This window comes from Asterias rubens, chromosome 13 (assembly GCF_902459465.1).
Source record: "Asterias rubens chromosome 13, eAstRub1.3, whole genome shotgun sequence".
Classification (NCBI taxonomy): domain Eukaryota; kingdom Metazoa; phylum Echinodermata; class Asteroidea; order Forcipulatida; family Asteriidae; genus Asterias; species Asterias rubens.
Window position 1 is genome coordinate 1,485,428 of NC_047074.1, and position 20,901 is coordinate 1,506,328.

General features: G+C 39.1%; 1 protein-coding gene across 1 annotated transcript; it reads right to left on the reverse strand.

Moving 5' to 3' along the window:
* Positions 1 to 2,189: 2,189 nt before the first annotated feature.
* Positions 2,190 to 20,571, reverse strand: LOC117298230 (F-box/SPRY domain-containing protein 1-like). The gene is made up of 2 exons (XM_033781363.1): positions 19,864 to 20,571; positions 2,190 to 2,881 (listed from the first exon to the last, which is right to left on the reverse strand). The coding sequence occupies exons 1-2, from the start codon at positions 20,443 to 20,445 to the stop codon at positions 2,696 to 2,698; spliced, it is 768 nt and encodes a 255-aa protein (XP_033637254.1). The 5' UTR covers positions 20,446 to 20,571; the 3' UTR covers positions 2,190 to 2,695.
* Positions 20,572 to 20,901: the final 330 nt, after the last annotated feature.

Consider the following 20,901-nt stretch of genomic DNA (forward strand, 5'->3'; position numbering starts at 1 on the left):
CTTCGTACTTTGGATGGGACATAAAGCCGTTGGTCCCGTCTGTTGTGTAACACACGTAAAAGAACCCAGTGCACTTATCAAAAAGAGAAGGGTTCGCCCAAGTGTTCCTGGTTTGATTGGCTGCATATTGCACCACAGCACCTTGTAAACCATTTCATGGTGCTAAGTATTTGAAAGGAATCATGTACGTAGGTCTCATAATTCAACATGTAGTCCCACAAACGTAGTCCTAGATACATGTACAATAGCCAAGGCATACTGTATGCTACAAATGTAAGAAAGTCTTGACAATTCAGGCTTTGTTTTTTGTACAAATCTTGAGAGTAAAGTACCCTATTTACAAAGATGGGATAGAAACAACATTCTTCATTGTAAATCTTACTCTTGAGTCATATCTTGCATGATAAAAAAAATGGAATTGAACTTTCTTGTATGAACAAGACAACTTTTTCAAAACTAGAAAATTCATAACAACTTTAGCAACTATTATCTGTGACATAATTCTATACAAGAATTTTAAGTATTAAAACCAGTTGCTTGCTAATACGATAAAACATACTAAAGTGTCAAAAGAGTCGAGTGATTTTTGTATTCTATACTGAAGTGAACTTAAACAAAGAATGCCCTCAGATTCTTATACATACTGTAGAGTGAAGTATTAAATAATACATGTAAGTGAGATTAAATATAACAAATATATTCATATAAACAAGTAAATACACATGCATTAAAACAAAAAAATATCTTAGATAGATTTTCTTGAAGTCCAAGTACATGAACTGTACAGACATCTACAGACAGTGAAATGCTCTCCTGATAAAGTTGCCATTTTGATAAAGTTTGATGAAGTAGCGTTGTTTTCCTTTTTTTTCACAAAAAAAGAAAGAAAAAACTAACCAAAAAAACCCAACATTTTTAAATACATGTATGCCACTTTTTGAGACATATAATTGAAACTTAAAAGTCCAAATAAATATATTTTATTCTCTCCTTTTCCTCATATAAAATAAAGTGATGGCAGAAGACTATGTTTCAAAATTAATTTTTCGCTCGCTTTAAGGAACGTTACAGAATTGGTAAGAACAAAAAATGGTGAAGATCACATATGTGAAGATCACATATTTACATAAAACTTACACCGTCTAATGATGATGATAGTAGAAAACAAATGTCATATTTGATGAGAAACAAATAATCTAACTTCGCGTTAGGAGTTTATCGCTCAGTGAACGTTTTTTATTTTGGCATCGATGCAATGCAAAATTTGTAATCGGTTTTTCACTATTCTCTCGTGACCCAGATGGCCGATCGATCTCAAACTTCTACAGGTTTGTCAGTTTATGTATATGTTGGATTACATAAAGTGCTTACACTGCCAGCAACTGTTTTGTTAGCAAAAACCAATTCTGTAATGTTCCTTTAAAAGGCAGTAATCTTGAACACAAGTTTACATAAAACATAAATTAAATCTATGTGAAGTGCATGATTGGTCATGATTTGAAGAAGAAAAAAATGGACAAGTTTCAAAGTGGAAGGTCACAGGTAATAAAGTTCATACCAGTACTCTTTCCTCAAAGGTATCTCCTTCTGAGATACTTTAAAAAAAAAGTCAACAATATCCACAACATCTGACATCATCATTGCCAGGCCTTGAACTGCAACGTTGAGAGGGCAAGGCCATTTTAATTTTGTAAAGGGCACTTCCATTGGAAAAAAACTTACAAGTTTATGGGAAACTGTTGAAGGGGCACCAATGACAAAACCAGGGCAACAGAGGCCATGCCCTCTGTGGCCACCGTCTATTTTTTTTTATGGCCGAGATGAAAATAAGCATCAAGGCGCAGGCCTGGAATTTCATCTTTGAGAGGGCAAGGCAATTTTCATTTTGCAAAGGGCACTTCTTTTGGAAAAATTTTAAAGTTTATGGGAAACTTTTGAAGGGGCACCGAGGCAGGGCAAAGGAGGCCATGGCCTGCCTGTCATTTCAGGCCTGTAATATCTGAGATTTATGACCTTCCAGGTTCGGAGTATGTTTTTATCGAACACAGTACCTCAGGGGGGAAGTAAATTAATTGGAAAGGGATTCCTCTGACCTGGAAGCAAGCGTTTCGTAACTGGATAGGAGCAGGGGAGAGGTGGACTGTTTGCCATGGTGCGCTGTGGTTCGCCGTGGTGCGCTGTTGTGTGCGTGGTTCGCCGTGGTGCGCTGTTGTGTGCGTGGTTCGCCGTGGTGCGCTGTTGTGTGCGTGGTTCGCTGTGTGGATTTCTCTGCTTCAAGGCCCAGCAAATAGTCATGCTGGGAGGAAGCTGTTGATCCCTTGCAATGTATCTCCGTGATGACGGGGGTCCCACGACAATCAGACGCTAAGGGCGCCCTCTTACATCCTAGCATCTGCCATCAAAAACCACACTCCTGCGCTTCCACAAAAAGCCAACAATGCTCGGAAAAGATCACTTTTGGACACTTGGTGGCAGGAGAAAGGTTAGGGGGATTGTCGAACAGTAAGAACGCCCTCTATCATCCATCCAAGGGTTCACCAGGGTAAACCATGGTTACTTCGGCGCTCCTGCGATTCCACAAGCGGCCAACAATGCTCGGAGAATATCCCTTGCGAAAGCAAAAGCTCTTTTAGACACTTGGTGGCTGGAGGAGGCTTAGGGGGGATTATTGTTGAACAGTAAAGAGCGCCCTCTATCATCCATCCAAGGGTTCGCCGAGGTAAACCATGGTTACTTCCGTGTTTCCGTACACAGCCGATATTGCCGGGAAAAGCTGCTCGTCCGGAAGACCACGGAAGGCCACCCCTAGGTATTCATATCCCCGCTCAAAGGCCAAATAGTTGTCCTCCATGTCTAGAATAACCCGTATTTTATCACCGACCTGAGGACGAAAAAAATAAATAAAATAAAATAAAAACTGGAATGTTTTTAATTTTTTTAAACCCTGATTTGTAAATACGTATTTGATGTGGTTCTACCCACTCACTGTGACTAAGTGCTTTCCCGAGTGCTGTGTAAAAAATCCTCAGGCATAGGCCTATCTTAAAGTCAAACTTTTGAACAGGCACCCGGGCCAAAACCAAGAGTAGGGGCAAGGGAGGCCCCTGGTGTAATTTCAGGCCTGTATTATTCTGCTGGGAATCAACATCACAGGCTTTGCCATTCTATAGCTGTCCTACAATGTATCATACCACTGACAGTTCGACTCCCATATTTTAGCAGTGGGTACTGCAACAATTTTGTTTACACAAAGCAGTGTATGGCTTTTAAAACCAAATTCTCCATCCCAGTCCCGATATAAATTTTAAACATGTAAATAGCTAAAAATTGGTTGAACAAAACACTGAAAAAAAGGGGAAGTTTCAATTGACCGATTAAGATGTGAGTGAATGTCGCTCTCGGACTCTTAAGAAATGAAAGGCATCAATGCAATTGTGCTGCTGGAATTGAGATTATAAATTAGAAGAAGAAGAAAACCAACAGCCTGCAGTTAAATTCATCTGATCTTTTAAAATAAAATAAATTTATCACAAGAAAAAAAAAACATCTCCCTGTTTTTCCCATTTCACGCCTCTGGGGCAAACGCAAAACAGTTTTATTATGCCTTCAATTTTTAATATGGTAATTTCTTATAACACGCTTATGGTCGGGGTCAGACTGCCTGTCTGGAGCCAGTAGGCTGGTCCCTCAGGCAAAGTGGAAAGTGAATGAAAGAGGGTTGGCACGACTCAGCCTCACAAGCATGTGCTAAAAATGCTTCATTAATTACTGGTGTGTGCCAAATCGAACAAACGCCTGAGAGTTAAAGTATAATTGGGTCCCCTGTCTACAAGTTAAATAAGAAAAGGCACCTCAGATGGGTCATCGCACATTAAAAACTCCGTGGAAAGTCAAAAGAAGTAAACATGACCCCAAATATTTGAATACTGGAAACAATATTCAGATGTATCAGAAATATGTTTTGCTCTGGTACACACAGCCACATAGGTACACTGTAGTGTACTATGAGGTTTGTTCTTCCTCCATGGTTATAGGCACTGGGGTCGCCTAGGAGATATACTCGTCCTAAGTTGGGACGAGTAACTGGTCCTAACTCGAAATAAGACTACATGTAAGTCCTAACTCCTTGTGAAATCCACCCCTGGGGTGGGGTGGATCTCACAAGGAGTTAAGACTAGTCTTACATCTTGACTTAGGATGAGTTACTCGTCCTGACTTGGGACTACCCATGCAATTTGTATCTCCTAGGCTAGTCCTAACTCTTTGTGAAATCGACCCCTGGACACTTTTGGTGTCAAAGACCAGTATCCTCACTTGGTACATGTATCCCACACATACATGTACTGCTGGGGCTGAAACAGGGTTTATAATATATATACACCCTTTCTAGCTTTTACAGCACAAAATAAGCTTTTAAAGCACAACAAAATTATGTTGACCAGAACATAAGATCAGCCAAAACAGCATGTCACAAGTACCATTTGTGGCTGGTTTCCTGCTCAACTCTGCTAAGCAGGAAGTTCTTAAGCAATATTTTCTTCTTAAGCAGCTCCAAAAAATTGGGACCATGATGTACAAATTGACTCAACCACTATTGATTTTTCCTGTGCTACATAGTGTGCATGATCTACAATGTATATATGCAACGGGATTCAACCTCACACATGAACCTATTTTTATATTGGCATAAAAAATGAGTAATGCCGTTTTGACTCCTTCCCTTCCCTCCATAATCAATACCAAGCATGCAAGCAAGTTATTTAGGGTCTACGACCTACACACACAATGTATATCAGTGTGTAGTAGACGCCTAACACCATTGCAGTTCATGCAGGGTTCAGCTCCGTGCCTGCAAATATGGATTGCAAATCCCCATGGCAACGCTCATTGTGCTTCTCCGGAGATGCCGTTCATTACAGACAACAATGGTACGCACTTAGAGAGAATAAATCGAGAGAACGCGGTGGGTATTGTTTGCCCGATGCATACAGCGTAAGAGTGGACGTGGGCTTGCCTTACAAGGAGCGATGCATAAATATTACTTGTTCTTGTTTAAAGTATTTTATCAAATTCACTGAAAGGGGCTAAGCTTAGGGGGTCATTCACGGTTATCAACATTTTCACAAGTACCGTACACTTTAATACCCCCTCCCCCCTAAAATTGTAGACAACATGTAGCTCTTGTATAAACTCCGCCTGGCCGGGCACTGTACTCTCAACTAACACATTCAAACCCTTTGACGCCAAACACAAATTACTCGTAAACAGAAGCTGCTTTCAATATTCATGAGAACAGCCAGACTCTAAAGAAGGTTCACGTATACTTTGTACCCCGAAGGCACTTTCTAGAAGGTAAACAACATTCATGACATATTTTTGCCAAACAATACAAAAATAACCCAAAACAAAAGGCAAGAAAGGGGAACAAAAGGGAAGACCAGGGTAACATAAAAGGAAGTACCCAAAAATTACTTTCTTTGTACATTGAAGGCACTTTTCTAAAAGGTACTTGTACAAATATTTATTTTACATCATTTTGCCAAACATAACCAAAGGGAAAAAACCTCACATCTTCAGCTTGTAAAAAAGGGGGTGAAAAGGGCCTATTCTTGCCTCGAAATTGCGTGGTTTTCATTTTACCTTGCGAACTATGACAGTCGGCCATTTGTAGGAGTAAAAAATGTTACTCCCATAAATGGCCGACCAAGTTAGTCGACGAGGTAAAAGGAAAACTGTTTGTGTGGATCATTGTTCTCTACTTTTACAACATCTTTCCAACCAATGCATTTTATAACAAACGGTTGTAAACGCTTTTTATAGACCAACTCGACCGATCCAAGGCAACGTGTTCCTTTAATGCTCTTTTGCTAAAGATTTCTTTGCTAAGCAAAAATTGAGTGGGGCACCAGTCACAACAATGTAAACTAAAAATAATTTTGGCTGGTAACCTGTTTCTGTTACAAAAGCCATAATTGTCTGTGCTCAGCAAGTTTTTCTGCTTACAGGCTTATGAAATTGGGCCCTGGTTGAAACAACAGTCAACAATGCCTCAATGTGTGAACAATGTACACAAACCTGGTCCCAATTTCATAAAGCCTGTAAGCACAAAAAATTGCTTAACAGAAACAGATTACATTAAGTCTCCATTGCTGTGACTGGTGCCCAACTCAATTTTTGCTTAGCAAAGAAATTTGTCAAGCACAATTTTCTGCTTTTAAAACAGCTCTATGAAATTGGGTACAGTCGAATGATTGTTGTAGACTCATCATCAACTCACCATTCTAACCTCTTTGCTCACACCTAATTAACAATCAAGTCGTTAAATCAATAGATTGGCACAGAGTAACTCCACTAATCTGAACTGACAGTGTGCACTTGCACTTAATGGTACCCCCCAAAAAATCAATGGTTACACTGTTAAGATAATTGGTTTCTCAGGTGCTCCACTTATCAATATAACGCCATTAGATTTACATAAACCTAGTACATAACTTTCACTCCACGGTTTTCTGAGATTTACGAAAACAAATGGGTTTAGAGTATATAATAATAATAATAATATTTTGTTTTTATGTACATATAGCGCTTTATACAATGTGTCTCAATGTGCTAACCAACATTATTACCCCTTCATCACTTGGCCTTTTCATTCCTTAAACCATCACAGCTCCCCTGGGGAGTATACAAGCTTTGCTGCCAAACATGTACATCGCACTAAACTAAATCAATCACAAGAACCATCTCTACCTTCACAGGTACCCATTTGCATGTACCCCTGGGTGGAGAGAAGCAATTATAGTCAAGTGTCTTTCTCAGGGGCAAAGGTACATTCACGACTGGGATTCGAACCCACAATCTGCATGCTGAACAGAAACACCAGAGCTTGAGTTCGGTGCTCTTATCTGCTCGGCCACGACAATGGAAACATCAGGGAAATCTCCAGAGTGTTTTGAATGATTACGTCTTTATAAATCACTTTGTTGGAAATGATGCCATTGTGGCCGCAGCCTCGAGGACCGTGAATTTCCAGGGCACATCCTCAAAACTAGACCAAACAGCGAGAAGTCTCTGTGGAGTATCTTTCAGAATTAATGATTGTTATAAATCACTCATACCCTCGTTACGCTCGGCACTGATTATTAATCGGCTACAGCTGAGCCATGCACCCGTACTTCCTCCGGAATTTCACGATGCGTAATTGAGAGGGCAGGATACATGTACAATCAAATATCGTTTATTACTGTATCACACCCTTATGGGAGCTCCTGCTGTGGTCTTTAAAGGGCTTATAAATGGAAAATGGAACCTTCTAGAAGCAATCAATATCAACCATCCACATTGTAAGGAAAGGTACACACACAAAATTAATACTTCACAGAGGCAACAGATGGTGAATGTTTCGCATGTATTCTACATGTTTGTCCATTGAGTAGGGCGCCCTCAGAGATCAAAAGAAGGTTGCTTATTGGTCCATCCTATGCGCCACGCATATTTACATGTGCAGAAATTAGCTTTTGCTTATAAACTCTGTTACATGTACATGTAGCCTACTCCAGAGGGAGTCCTTTCCCAGTGTTTTATACTATCAACAGCTCTCCTTTGCTCATTACAGAAGCCAGTTTTTATGCTAATTAGTATATTTTGAGTAACTACCAAATCTGTCCAGTACCTTCAACGGAAGTCGTGTAAAAGTGCATTGGCCTTATTAACTGCATCATAGGATTACTATCCAGGCCTAGTACATGTATCAGGCATCATGTATCAAACCTGCATGATGTACATGGGTGCTTCCGAGGATCATCAAGAGGTTAAGGGTTGAAATAAATCCCTCCATCTTCCACCTGACTAATGTCTCATCTTATTCATTATTCACTTCCCTTCATGTAAATAAGAGGATGCTCCAAATTTCCTGTGGAAGTGGAACATTTGCGCACATTCTGTTTGTCATGGGTATGAGTTCGGGAAGAGCCAAAATTGTTCCCACATACATATACACTGTACACATGTGTACAACCTTGTTCTCAAAGAACACACTATTATCATCAACACCTAGCCCTTGAATTTCGTTCTTGAAGGGCCACAGCAATTTTACTATGGTATGTACATGTAGATGATAGACTAAAACATTAAGGAATCCCCCCACAATGTATACAACATCGCCAAGGGCATCGTGAGCAGGTAAACAAACACTGATTGATAAAACCATGCTTCTTTAATTTAGACACAAATTCTCTTTTTTAGTTTTGAGTGATCTGAATCTAAATGAGTAAGGATAAAACCATGATACTGCAGGGCAGACTACATCCATACTCACATGCTAGGCAACGACATGAACGATGCGATCTTGCATTGTAACATATTCGCGTGCCTCACCAGTAACTAATCTAATTTATAAAAATCTTTGTTGACTCACTTGGTCAACAAGGAGCAGAGAATGTCTTCTGATCTTGGAGGCAAGCCAGCTGATGCCCGCGGGCACCTGGGTAGCTTGCCTCATAACCCGAGGCCAGGGGTTCACCAGTGAACTGGCCTGCACTTGAATCTTACGCTAAACCACTTAAAGGTGCACTCAGTGCCGATTTCATAAAGCTGCTTAAGCACAAAAAGTAGCTTAGCACGACAAAATTATGCTTACCAGAGTTAAGGTTACATGTCCAATTTATGACTGACCTGCTCATATCTGCTTAGCAGACAATTTTTAACACTACACACTTAAGGTGCACTCAGGTGAGCGATTACAGAGTGGCTATGTCCAGGCCTGGAATTACAGGTAGGCCATGGAGGCCATGGGCTCTGTAGCCCATGGTCTTGGCCTTGGTGCCCTCCAAAAAATATTTCCCCCGTTTAGAAAAAAGATGCCTGAAACAAAATTTTAATTTGCCTTTTTTGTAAAGAAAGCATTTAATGGTAGATGTGTATACTTTCTAGTTTGAATAGTCTGGCCCAAGGCTTTAAAACATTTCTTTACTGAAACACTAAACTCTTGCCAGCGGTCCGGTGAGCATTTCGTGTCCCGGCCCATATTCAGTCCCTTTAATCACACTCAGCTCCAATATTTAATTTAAGAGATGAAATCATATATTTTTCTCTGATTCATAAAATCTAGGATTACTAATCCGTCCCTTGTGTAAAGGACCAGACATGCCATGAACGCAACCTTCAGAATTACTCAAAAAAATTGAATCGCCATTTCAGGCTGTAAGTGGTAACTTAATCCAAGCATTTCCCTAGGGTATCATCATTTTAATTTTTTTTTTTAGATTGCAGATTTTAAGTTGCAGAATTTGTAGGGATCAATGACCAAATCAAGGGGAAAAAATTTGCATATTCAGGGAGAGATTTCGTCTAATGCACAGCAAAATTTTAAACACTGCAAATATTGAGTGGCAAAGTTGTGATTTTGTTGTTTACTTAGCATCAAACCACACTTTGTAGCTCAATATACAGTGCCAACATGTAGGAAGATAATATTTACAAAAGCAAAAAAAAATAAATTACATTATTGAAAATTAAAAGGTGTGCCTTTCTAAAACAAGCTGATGACAATCAAATATTTCCCAACCCGGGCAATTTCTAGTTTGCAGAAATTGCAGGAATATTGAAAACTGCATGATAAAAATGATGCTGAAAGAGGCATGGTCCTTGGGAAAAAGTAGTCCAATTTGTTTGAGTACAAGGGCTGACCTAGATTTTTTACTTGAAGTTGCGAGATATTAATGAAAGAAAAAAACACCCTTGTTGCACCATGGTCACACAAAGTTGTATGCTTTCAGATGCTTTCTAATTCTAATCTGAGGTCTCAAAATCAAATTCGCGGAAAATTACTTCTTCTCTCGAAAAACTACGTCACTTCAGAGGGAGCTGTTTCTCACATTGTTTTATACTATCAACCTCTCCCCATTACTCGTCACCAAGTAAGGTTTTATTGCTAATAATTATTTTGAGTAATTACCAATCGTGTCCACTGCCTTTTATCAACAAATTTCTTACTTTGCCCTTTCAGACTGAAGTAGGAAGAATATCATGCCTGTTGAAAGAATGCATTTAAAGCTAATAGTTAGCAGTAAATTCGAAATTTATATTGGAAAATAATTAAAGCGACAGTAGAACAATCATTCCATTACTCAGCTGACAGTAACGATATCCGCAGAGTACATACACGTACTGTACATTGCTCACGAAATGTCAACATGAATAATTAAAGGAACTGTTCCGACAACACAACATGGTGGGGTCAATTAACGAGCTAACACACGCCTTCTAACGGCCCCCCATACGGCACACTGCATAGCACCCATGTAAGTCATAGCGCAAGTCTCACTAATTAGGGACAGTGGGACTGTGTCGTTAATTAGTTGTCGCAATTAATGTACCCTCATTCCGGTTCTTAATGCCCCGGGAAAATATGGCTGTGGAATGAATAAATTTGGTCTCCGCTCGGCTAGGAGCAAGACTGTATAAGGCACAAGCGTGGGCGTTAATACAATGTTTATGTACAGTCAGGCCTGATACTTCACGGATGCAAAGAAGGCGATTACCTCAATGCCCCCTAGTCTTTGCCTTGGTGCCCTTGAAATGCTCCAATAGAAATTTAGAGTTTCCTCATAGGGTGCCCTTTACCAAGGAGAAAATGCCTTGGTGCCCTTGCCTCTTTAAAAACGAAGCATACATGTACAGGCCTGTACAGTGAATTAACACGTGCGATACACACGATGTACATTGTACATGTACATACTGTACATCCCACACGTCATGCATACAATGAACCTGTACTTGTACTAATTTTCAAAAAATTTATACAGCTTTTTTCCAGGGTTCTCCCCATACACAAGCCAGCGTATCGAACCAATACATGTAAACTGCCTGCCGATACGCGCACATTTCAGCCGCTACACCAAATAACGTGTCAGGCCACAGAATTGGCGCTTACGGAAGCAGGGAATTCTGCGCTAGCGTCAAGCGTATTTCATGGGTTAGCTAGGCATGCTTGCTTGTGCTCCTTCTAACTCCACGCAACATGTAGGCGCATTCTTCGCTTACACAGCTAGCGCAGAAATTTGACTGTTACACAGTAAGCAATACATGCAGGTACAGAGCACAAAGAATGCTAAGCATAAGCGCATAATTCATGGTACATTTTGTAAGCAGAGCCATGGAAGACAGCTGTTATATACATGTACACAAATGACAAGAAGGTTATCCCAAGCAAAATCAACTTGGATGAACCAACTTTGACCTGAGGCAATAAGCCAATATATCACCACAGAGCCTTCGGTCATGGTAAACTAGGCTAGTCAAGAGTAAAGTCGTTGTCAGGTGAGTGGGTTACCGATTCTCCCGAAGGAAGGACCGACGAGAGAGAGGTTCTGGTGGAGAGACGCCATGACCCGGTAGGAGCTGTCGGGTGTAAATTGAGATTGCGATGGAGATAGAAGCAAGATTGGATTTCATCGCTCCTTGTCTCGGACAATGTTTGTCAGAAGGTAGAGGTCACTGTGGCCTTTGAAGATTTTAGAGATAAAAGATGAAGGGAAAGATGCTGTAACAGGGTTATTTTTAGAAGAAGCTTAACTGGTAAACAACTAGTGTTTTTTTAAGAATGTAATATGCAGGGGGTGTTTTTTTAAGAATGTAATATGCAGGGGCTAAGCAACAGCTGCTCTTTAAAAAGGGTTTGGGTACTTTTTGTACAGCATAAAACAAAAACGTCAACAGATTGATACTAAACTTATCACTGTTTTATGTTGATCAATGATAGAAAGCTACCCTTTAAAAAATATTTGTTGATGAGGTGCTGTAGTTTTTGAGATATTCACAAAAATAATTTTCATCTCAGTGAGATGAAAATTATTTTAGCAAGTTCATTGGATTGGGCGACTCTCCTGAAGACATTGTGATTGTTTTCAAAAACTTGAAGATACGTGAAGCTGCAACTTCTACAGGTACACATGTATAGGCCTAAATGTAAGTTACATTAACTTCTTAAAGTTCAAAGTCATTGGGGATTCATGTCATGGCCATAAACTTTATCTACAAAAGGTGTCTATTAAACCCTTTAAAACATGCATCGGAAGTACAGATAAGTGTACACGTACAGATTGACCAACCTCCCTACATACATGTACCAGTGTACGTAATGTACGAACTTTACTTTTTTCAATGTCTTTAGTGTTTATGGCGTAAATGCACTTGCTGCATACGCACACGAGTTCAGACTGCAACATCATCAATGATTCATGTTACCAGGGTTCAATGATAAATGTTCCTACTTCAAGTCCAGACATGTTCCTTCTCGATGCTCTGAGCAGCTCAGTATCTAATCGGAGATGGGGCAATCTTCAAGACAAGACATTGTCTCAGGAAATAAAAAGGTTTTATAGGGCGTGTAATATAAAGTCAACAGTCCATCTCATCCTCCAATCTTGGACAGCTAAGTATTTAGGCTAAGCATGTTTGTACAACACTGTACGCCGAGTTGATTTTTAGCAACTGACGTTTTTTTAGCAGCAACCATGGCAACCAATTGAAGGCCTTTAAAGCATTTAAATTTGACTAAAATAGGAAGATCTGAGGTTCAGAGCATATTGTAAACACGTAGACACATGATCACGCAAATGAACAGATACAATGTTTGATACACTGCGACATCATCACTTACTGTAATGCACCGACTGACAAAGCGCGCAAAAGCACTCAACGAAACTCTAGCTGTGAAAACAGTCAGTGTAACATTCCACTATAAATTCTTGACATTTTTTTATACAAGTTTAATGTACTGATAACACAGGACACCCATCTATTTTTAGTTCATGTAATTCACTGTATACTACCCAGTGTACTGTATTCATAATTTTGGGAGACTGTGTGTACTAATACAGTTCAAGTACATACATGTAATACACTGTACACATGTGTAGTGGGGCACAGCAAATTTCCTCTGATCAGAGGTACTTCTAAGAAAAAAAAATGTTGTATTGGAACTTTGCAAAGAGCACCACAACTACATGTTTTTAAAGCACGTAGGGCACCATGGCAATTGTTGTGGGTGCCTTGGGTTTTGTACATGATTACACTTCCAGTATCTACACCCACACCAATTGCCTCTGTTGCCCCTGTTCATTGCCTTGGTGCCCCTTCAAATGCTCAAATAGAAACTTGGAAGTTCATCTTACGTAGAGGTGCCCTTTACCAAATAGAAAATGCCTTGGTGTCCTTGACCTTTCAAAAAACTCAGCAATAAACATGTATGCCTACATGGTATACTGATGGTTGTTTTCCACTTTTCTACGGCGAGTGCCCCTGGCAATGTAATTGCAAGGCTCAGGCTCCCCAAATCATATGCCTGGGGTAGCAGTTACTTACGTTGGCGCTGGCGGAACTACGATTTATTTATTCATAGATGTAATTGTACCATATGATTGCTTCATTGCTTGAGTCTATTGCTTATTACAATGTACTATCATCCTTGAGATCTCCAGGATGTATTCTTATACATTTGTAATATGTATCCTGAATAATTCGAGAGTAAAAAAGCAGTACAACCTGGCTTGACACTACATGTATTGGTTTACTCAAAATATTGTTTAGCATTTTAACTCACTTGGTTACAAGCAGTGGGGAGCTGTTGATAGTATTTAAAGGCAGTGGACACTATTGGTAACTACTCAAAATAATTATCAGCATAAAACTTCACTTGGTAACGAGTAATGGGGAGAGGTTGATAGTATAAAACATTGCGAGAAACGGCTCCCTCTGAAGTAATGTAGTTTTCGAGAAAGAAGTAATTTTCGACGAATTTGATTTTGAGACCTCAAGTTTAGAATTTGAGGTCTCGAAATCAAGCATTTGAAAGCACACAACTTTGTGTGACAAGGGTGTTTTTTTCTTTCATAGTTATCTCGCAACTCCGACGACCAATCAAGCTCAAATTTTCACAGGTTTGTTGTATGCATATGGTGAGATACACCAAGTGAGAAGACTGGTCTTTGACAATTACCAATAGTGTCCAGAGTATTTAAACAAAAGAAAAACATACAGGCCTGCAGAGAAGTGTCTGGGTGCCTTTTGGACACCCTGTTTTATTTGTCACGTTTGTTTACATGCATATGTTCAGACAAGATGTATGTAAAATGTGTTGCAAGTGAACAATATGGAACCCCATTTCTTTCAAGTTTCCAGCAAATTTGGACACCATTTACCAAATTCTGTTTTCCCTGTCTAACATGGCCTCCTACAATACATGTAGTATACATTAGGCCCAAATGCAATTCATTGCCAGGATCGGAAAATATCCCAGTACACCTCCTGCACAAGACACAGCACATGTTTCCCCATCCAAGTGTGAGTTAATTGATGCGTGTGCTAATTGCTCCACAGTAACAAACAAACTCTACGTCATACACGTAGTCTTGAGTCATCCTGGGCAGACTGTTAGACCGTGCTACGCGTTCTCCAAGTAATGAATGATGAAGTCGACATTTATTTGTATCCCTGTGCTGTATCAAGTGATGCGTACCCTGACAATGTGTGCCAATGGATAGTACAGTAGTACACCTATAGCCATGGTAAAGTCATCTGCATTTCTAGATGCCACAATTATTTATCATTGCTAACAATAACCTAAAAGTTTGACAAACACGTTTTGCCTTGACACAAAATGAGGGTATTGTCAGCCAAAGGTTTGTCAGTTTGGGAGTCAAGTTGCGTAACGATAAGGTCAGCGTTCTCCCTTGGCCACTGGCGAAATACTAGAAAACACCAGAGTTCACCAGTCAGAATCCGCTCCAAGTGTTGATTGGTTTTTTTTCTTTTCATTATTTTCTTGCAATTTTGATGACCAACAGAGCCCAATTTTTCACAGGTTTGCTATAATTTCTTTTTGCATGGATTCGTTGGGACACACCAAGGATACTGGTCTTTTACAAAAGTACTCTACCAAAAGTACATTACCATGGCATTAGACCTCAATTTAACACACAGCCTCAAACAGCAACTGCCTTGGTGCCCTGAGCTTTTGCTGTGGTGCCCTTTGCAAGGTTTTAAAACAAATTTACATTTTCCTCGTAGAGAAGTGCCCCTTTACCATAAAGGATAATTGTCGTGCCCCTCCAAGAACGAAGTTCAAAGCCTGTATCTTTTTCCTTTTTTTCTTCTCTTTTTTTGTGTGTATATTTTTTTCTTTCCGTTCCTAGAACTAGACGGAAAGCTGGGGATAGCTCATTCTCCATAGCTGCCCCTCGCCTATGGAATGAGCTCCCCACAGGTCTGAGAGAGGCGACCTCGTTGCCTGTATTCAAAAGCCTCCTCAAGACATTTTGTTTGTTTGTTTTTCTTTTGTTGTCATAGTCTCATGTAAAGTGCTCTGTTCTCCATAGAGCGCTATATAAATGCTTCATATTATTATTATTATTTAAAATATATAATATAAATTCAAAGAAACAAAACAAGGGATATTGCTTCCCATGTTTTGACAGCGGAATGAATGTAGATTGACTCCTGTGAGGCTTCAGGCATTACAACCATTAGAAGATGAATGGCATATAAGTACACAGATCGAAATACTAGCGAGGTTTCGTAAAGGAGTTTAAGAAATACACAATTCTGTCAGCGGTTAATATAAGTTGGAATCATGATTGATGACAGATTTACACTTGGGGATAAGAGATAAAGAGGATAGAATGGGAAGAGCACTCCATGCATCTTGGGAATAGAGGAAAAGATCTACCAAGACATGTTGTAAGAAGGGAATTCAACAAAGTGGAAAATCTTTACAAGAGTAGATGTAGTTAAAGAAGGGGTGGGGGGGGGGGTACAAGGTTTTACAAAGTCCACTACATCACGTTACAGACATTGAGAAAGAGCTCAACACCACTGGCCCTTTACATGTATACTTTTTGGCTAGTAAGAATCTAAAGCAGAGTGAAGTGTATGTTTTATAATTACAATTATTTTGAGTAATTACCAATAGTGTCCAGTCCAGTGCCTTCAAGTGTTACACCTTGAAAAAAAGGGAGTTCCCTTTCATCTACATGTAAAGCAATGCATTTGTGGGAAGGCAAGTTGGTGGGAAGGCAAGTTGAGCACTCATCGAGCCACCTTCCCCTGCATGTTGAAGTCTTGAAGAGTGATTGTGCGGTTTATGGGTTTTGACAAGTGCATACATGTACATCTAATGTTGTATCAATTGTTTTTTTGTGAGCGCGTTATTGTGGGATTTGTGGTTTGTTTTAGCCTGGAGCAAAACTGTGCCATGTTCTGTTCTGTTAGTCCACAAAACTGGAATACCTAGTGGCTATACACTTGGTATAATGGGATGGTTGTGTTAAAGGAATGCAATTGCTACAACAGAGCACTGTAGAGAATGCAATGCATTTGATGGCCAACAGTTCAGTGCAGTGCTCTTCAACTTCAAGGGCTGGGAAGGGCCTTGGTGTCAAGTACAGAGTGCTTTTATTCTCATACAGTAACTTATGGAGACCGAGGACAATTTTTAAAAAAAAGAAGGGGGGTCTCAATTAGGGGAATTCTAAAGACTGGGATGCTCAACAGGGAATTTTGTGTACTTGTGAGAAAATCACAGAATTGATCTGCATTAAAGGATTTGGGTACTTTTTCAAAATGTCCATAGATTTACATTAAACTTACATGTACAGGGTTTGACGATAATGATAGTGGAAAGCTTCCCTTCAAATATTACTTACTGAGGTGCTGTAGTTTTTGAGAAATGAGTAAAACAATGTCATTAAAATACGTTTGTAAATGCTTAAAATAATTTTGGTCTCATGAGACAAAAATTATTTTCATGACATTGTTTTACTCATTTCCCCAAAACTACAGCACCTCAGCACGTAATATTTTCAGGGAAGCTTTCTACTATCATTATCTTCAAACTGTGTAAGTTTAGTGTAAATCTGTGGATATTGTGCTTTTTTGTCCTACATAAAGTATACACCCTTTAAGATAATTTAATAAAATAAATCAATAAATTCAAATTTTGTTCAATAAATAAAGTCAATTAACGAGATAAACAGAAAAGAGTCTTTAACGAGTTCATGTGATAATTAAATACAAAAAAAATAAAAAAATAAGCAAAACATATTTGTTTGTTATTTTTTTAACAAACATAAATATTATATTTTTCAATTAATAAAAGAATAATAAATAAAATAATAAACAGCAAAAAGTTTTTAATGGTATTATTATTTTACTAAAATAAAGTGAAAAAAAAAAACCGCTATAATATTATTTTCAATGAATAAATAGATGAAAAAAAAAAAAAAAAAACAGCAAAACGTTTTTACACGTAGTGAGCTAAAATAAATAAATTGAACAAAAAAATATTTTCAAATAATAAACATTAGCTAAGGCCTTCAGGTGGTTCATTTGTAATCATAGTTGATGTACCAACAGCTCAGAAATTTGTAACCATTGACTACACATGTAAACCCATTAATTGTTCAAATACAGACCATCCTTTAAAAAAATTACCACATACATGGGTCAGTGCCCCAAGAATTCTAATTAACTATTGAGTAATCAATGCCTATGGATGCACCACCCTCTTATAACAAAAATCTTGCTCATAATCATAATCGGGTTCCGAGTAAAATATTTTACAATGAGTCAGAAGAAAACGACGAGAACGAAACGAGTCACTGACAGGTCAAGGTAGTGCCTCTGGGGTGACTATTTACAGGAGATTTAATTCCAAATACCCCCCCCCCTCACACACACACTGCGTCATCGTCATCAAAAAAATTAATAGTACAAAAAGATGATGATGGTGAATTGTAGTAAGGAAGGGCGTTGGCTAGAATGAGGAGATGGTGGATTGAGGGGATATTGTGTGTGGTTAAAAATAGAAAGGGAATAAATAAATTTTGTACACAAAATTCAAATCTCGAATCATAGTTTTCTGTTTAGTAAAGAATCTAGACTAAATCAACTTGATTGACCTTACCCAAAAATGTATGATGGTGAAATATATACTAAGAAAGGGCGTTGGCTAGGATGAGGAGATGGTGGATTGAGGGGATAGTGTGTGTGGATTTAAAAATAGAAAGGGAATAAATAAATTTTGTACACAAATTCAAATCTTGAATTGGGGTTTTCTGTTCAATGGGGAATCTGGACCAAAACAACTTGCGGGCCTCATCATCATCAAAAGTGTATGGTGGTTTTTCCAACCGTAAATTATTTAATGATGATTTGAAATTTACATTCTGTATAAATCAATTTAGTTTTTTTTTTTATTCAAATTGATATTCCTGAAGATTTTGACATTTTTGACAACATCCAAAATTGTTGTGGGTGTGTTAAACAGTTTTGTTGTATTAATTGGTTTTCCTTTCTTTTTTGTCAATTTTACACACAGTGGAATCAGGCAATAGCATCATGCTACCTACCTATATTAAACTTAGATGATGTGATATGAACACCACATCCCATCTCCAAATGAACACCACAGACCATCTCCGAATACAATGATATATTATAGGCTAAAACAGTGTATTTAGTACATGTCTACATGTACATGTACCACAGAGGATCACACTTCTGTTTTATCATAAAAAGCTAGAGTTTTTAGACAGTTGTTTTGTTTAAAGTGTGCTTTAATTACTGTAATACACCTGTTCTGTATAACATCACACAAAAATGATGTTAAGTACATGTTTCCTCTTTGGTGACCCAGCAATGAACTTTGCTTCATGACATTACACAACACTTAATAATAGGGAACACTTTTCTGTAACCTTGTATTGCACCAACAATTCCTTTTGATATCTTTTTGATCAAAAATAAGTGAAGACAATTTTCACTTCAAAAGGTTATTGAAGGTAGACAGTTAAAAATGGGTTTTAAGTAAGGGAATAAAGGGGTAGCGACGAGTTCTTCAACGGCCGTGTAAAAGAAGGTAGAAATACCCCCATGGCTCGCTCATACTCATGTCAAAATTAACTCAATAAACTTTAAAATAAATCAGTTTTGTTTATAGTTTAAACAAGGCTTTACAACAGACTTTCCCTATTGCTCCAGTGTCACAACCAAGTCGTGTTTCACAGAGGCTTACATGTTAATATTTCACATGCAAAGAACTTTTCAATTTGACGTTTCTTAGTAGGTGCAATGATAGTTGCGATAACGTAACCCTCCTGCCGACGGCATAGCTCCGCCCCCCTCAGGTTCGAATTTTCAACCTGGGTTTTTCGCTAGAGAATCTGGTAAGTTTTTGTGCCTTTTCTTCAAATTATTTCCTCAATGGTGTTTTGAGTGATATTGTAGGATTCATTAGACATTGAGGATCAAGTTCGTGTTCCTAGAATTTGTGTCATGGTTTTCAAAAGTGGTAAAAATGGAGCAAATCTGCTGACTAGCTGTCGAAATTGTACGTTTTTAACCATTTCGCCCTGCTCATATTGCGTGTGCTTCGTAACCCTCCGGCTACGCCGTCGGCAGGAGGGTTACGTTATCGCAACTAGTGCAATGAATGATTGCCCATTCAATGATCGTCACACTATTTTCAAGGTCACAATCACAAGGACAAAAACATCATAACTTCCATTTTCAAACACGCTCCTTTTTGAGAAAAACATTGGGGTAAAAAACATGGGAAAAGTTTCTGTATGGCGCCACCACTTTTTCATTTGATATGAAATAATATAGTTAGTATCTAATCAATAAGATATCCCTTTTTGTAAAAGGGTGAAAAAGTGGTGGCGCCATACGGAAAGTTATCCAAAACATCTGCGAAGGTAAGTTGTTAATGTTATTTGAATAAAACTGCGAGTATTATTCTGAAGGAAAACACTTTAAAATGAATTATGTGCACTGAAGAAAACAAATTCAAATTGGTAAAAAACTCACCTCATACTTCGGCGCATTATTGCATTGTGGGAAGTTTCCCTGGTGGTCGCCATTATGCGAGAGGTAATTGTCTACTAAATTCCATCCCCAACTCTGGTCATTACTCCCAAGAAGTGCCACATATCCCTGGCACTGCAAGGGTGCGTTCTTGGTAGCAATCCCAACAACTGCTACCGTTCCAAGCGGCCCCTCCCACCACACTTCCCAGGCGTGTCTGCCGTTACGAAAGCCCCTTCGACCCCGGGCAGCGTCCGTACTCTGCGCCACCGGGTTTCGGTGCAGTGTGAACCCATTTTGTTTAACATAAACATTCCTTGAGCAATCTCCGGGGTTAAAAGAATGGTAGTAAGCCCGTAGTTTTGCCTTGTAACTCGGGACCTCAGATAAAAGGTCTCCTTTTCTGGCCTCGCCAGCAAGTTTACGGGTGCACTGGACTCGCCAAACCAGGGAGTTCTCATCGTTGAGGCAGTTGTGCCACGATTTGCAGACGGTCGCACAGTTTAGCACATCAGTCAGATCCAAACATGAGAAAATCAACTCCAAAATTTTTGCTGGCAGGCTGGCGGCGGACGCCGCTGCCATCGCGGGGTGGTCGGTGGCAAGCCTTCATAAAGCCTCCCGGAGTCTAGTCGACATGTCAGCGCAACATTTGAGCTGCAAATTCGGTGTAAATCCATAGAATTTCAAGATGGAAAACCGCCGGCCGGCGAAGTCATACACTGATGTACTGGCACATTGACCATGCATAAAAATGTACGCGAAATGGATATGGCGGTAAAGTCGGTCAATGGGTCAAGGGCGTATTTGTTTCGAACTTGTAGTTCATGTTAGAATCGTCAACAGCAATTTTTGAAAACAATTTTAATATTAGCTTCGGAAAAGAAGTACCTTGCAAGCAGCTTGAATATATTGTTATCCAAATTAACTAGAATATCATAAGCAAACGTGAAAAGGATGCATTTTGTTATCTTGAACTGTAAGTTTTGCTTGATTTTATTTATAAAAGTTTTTGCACGACAGAGGGCGCTTTCACTAGAT

What these genes read in the sequence shown, in the direction of transcription:
- LOC117298230 (XM_033781363.1), bottom strand. Translation starts at nt 20,445, where the DNA reads ATGGCAGCGGCGTCCGCCGCCAGCCTGCCAGCAAAAATTTTGGAGTTG. An exon ending in ATAATGCGCCGAAGTATGAG is followed by an intron (nt 2,882 to 19,863) that starts GTGAGTTTTTTA and finishes TTTCGTCCTCAG; the next exon opens with GTCGGTGATAAAATACGGGT.